Raw genomic sequence first — 6,918 nt, 5'->3', positions numbered from 1 at the left:
CTTAAAAGGTCCATGTGTTCTCGCTACCAGCCCTGAATGCCTTTAAACCAGGCCAATACGAACAGCACACCAAAACGGGCATGGGGGAGACTGCTGGCACATTTAGGTATGGTACCAGCCAAGGAATCATTATTTCCATTAAGCAAAGGGTGTAGTCAATGTCAGACGCAGCACAGGGACCATAAACAATCATGCTGTAATACAAACTTAGAATACTACAGTATATAGCTGCACAGCACTGTAGTTATTAAAGACTGCACGAAATAGTCTTACACATGCACATATACATACACAACATGCAATTCACCGTCTCAGTGATTTGTTCATTGTTTTAGACTACTCACAAAAAGTCAGGGATATTTGGCTTTCGGGTGAAATTTCAGGGTGAACCTAAAATCCACTATAACCTTTACAGGTGAACTCAATGCGACCTTCTCTTAACTTTTGAATGCACATGTCCAACAGTTCAATGTTTCAGTACTTTCTGTACCGAAATATAAAATTTCCCCCAAAAGCCAGATATCCCTAACTTTTTGTGAGTAGTGTAGGCTATTCGCCATAGTTTAACCCTCTAATGTTATTTGGCAACTAAAACAGCAAAAAGAGCTGTAAGTATGAGTTTAAATCTCTTTTGAAAACAATTATCTAACAAGTTCAAATATGCTCACTCTAAAAATGGATTAAGGACAGAGAAGAGAGAACTTGAAAAATGAGTGACTGTATGTTTGTGTACTGCAAATTCTAAGGGCCTTCAATGGTAAGTGGTGACCCAGGAATTATCACATAGTGTAAAGTTCATTCCTTTACATCTATACAAATGTATTAGTATAATTCCATTTATAATTCAATACAATATTTTAATCATTGTTTACATATGGTTTTGATTGGATGAGTGCAGAGTGCACGTCTGTCTGCTTTATTGAAATTTCAATAATGTATGTGTGGGCATGTTCAGTAGTCCAACGCACAGATTAGTGCCACGCCCTGTTTGATCCAGTGCCTCTGGGTGCGGTCAGTGGGCAGCTCCACACAGATGACGTAGTTGGTGGAGTGGCCCGTTGTGGAGAGAGTTCCTGTGAAAGAGAGAGAAAGAAAGAGAGAGAAAGAGAGAGAGAGAGAGAGAGAGCAGAGGTTGAGAGCAGGGTACGAGCCAAAAGCATCCATCTGGTAATTCCTAATGCAACTGTGATCTTATCTGCATTCAAATCAAAGCGAGTGTGTCTGTCTGTCTGCATGGGAAATGGTCCGAGGTAACCGAAGAATGTGCCATATCGATTTACCCATGGAAGGGAGGAAGCCAATCTCTACAGGGCAACTGTGAATGGTAGTCATTTTGCAAGAGAATGGCAGTGCTAAGACTGCCCCAAGGGCACAACAGGCAACAATAACCAATGTACTAGACATTTCCAAGCACTTCCACCTCTTTCAGTTGGCCTTGTTTCAGCCATTTCACACAGCGGGAGACTAACCAGCACGCGTCAGGGTTTTGTAGATGGGGCAGGTGTAGATGCCCGAGGCCGGAGCCTTGCGGTTGGGAACGGGCACCAGCCAGAGGATGGCCATTTCTGTGTAGAGCTCCTTTGGCCGTGACTCGGTCAGCAGGCCGGCGTGGGCGTCCCAGCGGGCGCCCTCCAGAAACAGGCCGTGGATGAAGCAGCCCGTCTTAGGCCTGGTGGTCAGCTCAGCAGGGGATTCCTCCATCACCTGCACAACAGGGCAACGCAGACTTGGTTAAAAGACTAATTGAGTGTCCACCGTCGTTTGCCAGTGTTTCTATATAGAGGGAGAGCAGCTTCACAGAGGGTGCTGATTCTGAATATTTTGTTTACCAAGCTCAATTCTGAGTTCTAAGCAGCATTTTAACATAGAATAGCGATTATTTTTGCTTATGTTTCCCTAAATTGGGTTGATTTCAAAAGTAATCACTAAAAACAAATTAAAGTGTTCTCTAATTACATGTTTGAGCATTAAAGAAGCCATGATATAGTTTAATAACATATGTAATGGGAACATGATTACAGTTAACATGTAATAAACTCGGAAATTCTAATCAAAACACAACCATATTTTTATTGCTAACATAGTGAGTCACTCGTGGTGTCTAATGCATTTCATCACAATAACAAATTGCACAGATAACCTTCAACTCAGAATATATACTACAGTACATATGATCTTAAATAGCGGGAATAAGCCTAATGCAGGCTTACCGTCAGCAACAACCGACAAGTAAAAAACATTTGACATTTGACTTGAAAACATTTGATTCCAGTAACACTGGATTTGGTATGTGTGCTTGCCTCCATACTAGAGCTTGATAATGTGCTCTTCTAATATGCCATTGATCTAGAAAACAGAGTGGCTCTGTCATAGTGTCACAATACCAAAATTATGACTTCCATACAATACCTGTAGTGTACTGTAGTACCTGTAATAGTAGTTTGTGTGGGATTAAGACCTTTATTGTTTGTTATAGCTCATTTATATTGTGTGATGTTTTGGCAATAAATTACCTTTAAATAGCCAAAGTAGGCTAGATCAAGGTCAGTGTTCAAACTTAATGCTATGCAGAAGAACCTAATCTTTAGGTAGGATACCCTAGGCCTTCCTGTGTTTATAGGATTTCTTTGACAGTTGCAAATGGAAAAAAGTGAAGATACTCTTCTTTGCTTACAGTGTTATTTAATAAGTACGTTTCAACCGGGTCTTAATCAGATAGGCCTACACCATTATTACATTACATTACATTTGGCTGACGCATTTTTAACCAAAGCGACTAACAACATGGTAACAGTTAAGTTTTAAAGCAATTCTCTCAACAACTTTAGGACAATTTAAAAACGGTAGAGTACAGTAAAAATAAGTGCATCAGTGAGTGCTGTTTTTAAACAGTTGAGTGTCAGTTCAAGACGGGTGGTAAGTGCTAGGATCAGCAAGACTTGTTGTAAGTGGTGCTATGAGAGGAGATGTTCTCTAAAGAGCTGGGTCTTCAGGAGTTTTTTTGAAAATGGAGAGGGATGACCCTGCCCATGTAGGAACTGGCAGTGTGTTCCACCAACGAGGAACAACAAATGAGAAAAGTTTGGATTGGCCTGAGCGGATCTGTTGCAATATCTGTGTGCATTCCTACATTAGGTCTATTTCTTTGATAGTCAACATAATTTGCTACCACATAACAAATACCAAATAACAATACAAAAGTTTCTTACAAACTTTCCGGCATACTTCTTAAATGTGCTGCAGTCAGATGGGTGTCCTAAAGACATAACTAGATCTTGAGTATCTATTACCAGTGTTGAATGATCAGTTTTTGCAGTGATCACTACTGGACATTCCACATTGCTAGACAGCACTTGAGTGAGGATAGACTTATCACTTCACAAATAACGATCACTATCTGCAATAGCTACAGTACAGGGACATTAATCAGTTCATAGCTGAGGATTTGTCCTAGGTTCACATCTCTTTCAGCATCATATGCAGTAATGATGCACTGGAGAATGTTTCTTTTTGTTGCACTATAAAGGATATCTTGTCTAATTTTTTTGCAAATAATGCAATCTCCATAGCACTCTTCAGCAACCCTCAAACATGCACACTCTTCCATTTTTTTTGCATGGCTGGAATTTGAATGATAGGAAAGAGCACCAGTGAGATGTTTTAACTAGGCAAGCACAGTCGCCTTTACAGTAAAAAAAATAAAATACAGTGTAAATCCTCTGTAAAGACTGACAACTGTTCATAATAGTTAGTGACAAAGTAATTTCTACAGAAAAATGAGCAGTCACCTACTATTCTATCAATTTATTATCAAGGAATCTATTTTGCTTCTAAACGTCATCCTGAATTTTAGCTATTATTTCAATTTATATTTTAATTTTAGCTTATTTTCATTTGCTACTTGAGGGTCATTGGGGTAATTCCTGTCCTGTCCTACAACATACTGTATCTGATACATAAAGAGTATATTAATGCCTTATTTTTGCAATTCCTATGATATCTGATGGCAAAACCAAAAAGTATGTGAATTATGCTAATTATGCTAATTAGCAAGCTTAAAACTCAAAATTGAGCTTGGTAAACAAAATATTTGAATTCAGCACCCTCATATTGTGTGAAATAGCCCCTTCACCGACTTTTCCTCAAATTTGCCAACAGGACTTTTTCTGAACGTTTGTTAGCTATCTGCTCTCCCTCTAATAGAGGTAACCTAACTGTGCAAGAGTAACCGCATCGTGTTTGACTGACCGCACAGTTCAGCCTTGCCCAAACTCAATCCTGCAAATTAGAGTTTCTTACTAGCAGGTCTCTCAAGTCGTTTACTGTGCAGCTATGGTACCAGCTGGCTACAGTTACACCAGTATGTGTGTGTGTGTGTGTGTGTGTGTGTGTGTGTGTGTAAGGAGTGAAATCAGACCTTGAAGTCGAATCCTATGGTATCAATAGAGACCAAAGAGGAGCGAGCAAAGTTCTGCAGCGTTCCTGTCAGGAAGGCCTGTGGGAAGAAGAAGCCGCTGATCCAGAACACAGAGGGAATGCCATCTGTGATCCATCCCTGCAGGAAACTGATCCTCTGGAGGAGGTCAGACACCCACGAGGACAAGGGCTTCAGAGAGGGGTACGCCTGGGTAGAAATATCAAAATATTGTGAATTCTTTCTCATATTACTACAGAGTAGAATTACAACGCTGTATAAAATCATTATCAGACGTTTTTTTTCTGAATGCAAGGCAGACTGATATGGCAGAATTATGCTAAGCATCTTGCCTTGGCCTTCCACATATCTGGGACAGCATTGATGAACAGGCTGTTGGCCATGAGCTCCAGCTCGGATGACATCACCACCAAGCCTTTCAAAGCCTTCACCAGGTCAACCAGGCTCCTGGATATAACCTCCAGTAACTTGTTATACCTACAAAGTAGAAAGAGCTGTAGTGTAAGAGAACTGCTAATGCACTTTCATTTAAGTTATTAAGAAGCAGATTTAATGGTCTGTTTTTTAGTGAGTTCATAGTTGTCTCTTTATAATTTAGTAATGGTGAGAGAGAGGGATACCTTATCACTTCCTGGATGAGAACGGTGTTCATGGATTCCTCATATAGAACGGGATACTTGGTCATCACCTCCTCCAAATCAATGGGGTTGGGAATCTTTTCCATGATACCACCCACAATCTCCTCAACAATCTGCAGGAGACAGAAACAGGTGCAACTGAACATCGTCAAGTGCTCATATTTAGTAAACCTCTGGTTTAGTCAAGATTTGCATGCACTGAAGCTGGTGCACGCTCATGCAAAAATATGTCAGACAAGTTTTAATATGGATTGGATTATGTCTTCAAATCGGTAAAAACAACATTCTTTTGTCTGTTTCTGCTTCCTGCTTCAACAAGACTTTCCCTGACAAAAACCCTGAATTTTCATGACATATAATGAGATAAGATTTCAGAGCAGCCGCGTAGCGTTCAAGAATCTTTGACTTTTTTAGAGCGGAATATGAATAAATGGGCATTGAATAAACAAAGTTGGGCTACCCATCATCACTCAATCAAACAGAAAAGCTAATAACCAGATATACACCAATTCTGTGTGGAAATATATTTGTATTTTGGCAAGTATATTCTAAATTGCTACAACAAAATTCCCTGATATTCCATGACTTTGTCCCAAATATTCCCTGACTTCCCTAGACTTTAGCAAAATTCCATGATATTCCAGAAATTCCATGACCTGTGGCAACCCTGCACTCTGTAACGTTACCTCCTCTCTGCCCTTGCCACCACTGGCCGCAGCCCTGGGCTGCAGCTGCACCACGGTGCCCAGGAGGGTGAACGCCTCGTTCTGGGCAAAGCTGATGTTGGCATTGTCATGGAGCCCAAAAATCTCCGGCGCATCGTTGATGGGCAGGCTGCGCACGTATTCCAGGTACCCCTGTGGAAAGTCATCAACATAACAGCTGTAATAAGCAGACATAAAAATGACAAGCCATGACCATCTGGTCTTTTTGTCAGAGGGAGAGAGAGAAAAAGAGAATCAGAGAGAGAGAGAGAGAGAAAAGAGAGAATCAGAGAGAGGAGAGGGGGTGGGGCATCATGGCTCACCTTCACGTCGAGGTCAGTGCTGATTTGCCGGTACTCTCCGGAGGGGGAGTAGCTGTGTGCGGGTTCTAGTACAGCAGGAGAGTAGAAATCCTCCAGGATGTTGAGGATGCAGCGTCGGTCCCAATCGTCCGTCACGCGGCCGCCGTAGTTGATTTCGCCCGCCGTATACTTCAGCACCTAGGCCACAGGAAGTATTGAGGTGAAGTTTAAAACAAAACAGCACACAGCATTGCTAATAGTCTGAGCTATGTTCTCTATGCCAGTCCCTCTGCTCTGTCTAGGCTCATGATTTACCTTGTAAATAGTTCCAACATGACTGCTGTAAATATTTCCAGTATGACAAGGAGGACACTTACTAATTCACATCTCATAGAGGATAAGGGATCAAGTTCAAGTTCAAGTTCAAGTTTTACATAATTTTTTCTTAGAAAAGGAAATTTAATGTGCAGCAGGATGTCTAAAACCCATACACAGAAAAAGCACCGGCAGATGCCAACAACATTGACAACACAGCACAGGACACACAACAACAGCACAGTACACACAACATGCAAAGGAAATGGGAAAAACATAACCACAGAGGTCAGGGAAAGGGCAGAGAGAGGTGAGTTGAACAAAACAAATCTGAAAACTCAGACCAGATGTGGAGGCGTAGAGTAAAAGAAAAGAGTGCAGCAGGCAGTCACTGTGCTTATGTGCAAACAAACCAATTTCAGTCTGAATACATATTTATCTGGAATAAATAAACTGGAGTTCAATCTGATTCAAATATTAATTATATATTATATTAATATATTAATATATAATAGAAGAAGAAA

At 40.8% G+C, this 6,918-nt stretch overlaps 1 protein-coding gene across 3 annotated transcripts in view; it reads right to left on the bottom strand.

Moving 5' to 3' along the window:
* Positions 1-839: 839 nt before the first annotated feature.
* Positions 840-6,918, bottom strand: part of dnah1 (dynein, axonemal, heavy chain 1) — a 52,729-nt gene continuing 46,650 nt past the window's right edge. For all 3 annotated transcript variants that reach the window (XM_042089216.1, XM_042089218.1, XM_042089217.1), the window contains exons 73-79: positions 6,101-6,277; positions 5,760-5,930; positions 5,056-5,186; positions 4,768-4,912; positions 4,418-4,624; positions 1,470-1,704; positions 840-1,073 (exon numbers count right to left, since the gene is read on the bottom strand). In XM_042089216.1, the coding sequence (XP_041945150.1) occupies positions 952-1,073; positions 1,470-1,704; positions 4,418-4,624; positions 4,768-4,912; positions 5,056-5,186; positions 5,760-5,930; positions 6,101-6,277 (1,188 nt within the window). In that variant the 3' untranslated portion in view covers positions 840-951. The remainder of the gene's footprint in view (positions 1,074-1,469; positions 1,705-4,417; positions 4,625-4,767; positions 4,913-5,055; positions 5,187-5,759; positions 5,931-6,100; positions 6,278-6,918) is intronic.

The sequence above is a fragment of the Alosa sapidissima genome, chromosome 4, assembly GCF_018492685.1.
Source record: "Alosa sapidissima isolate fAloSap1 chromosome 4, fAloSap1.pri, whole genome shotgun sequence".
Lineage (NCBI taxonomy): Eukaryota > Metazoa > Chordata > Actinopteri > Clupeiformes > Clupeidae > Alosa > Alosa sapidissima.
Note: the sequence above shows the minus strand (reverse complement) of the source record. Positions and strands in the feature narration are given on the sequence as shown.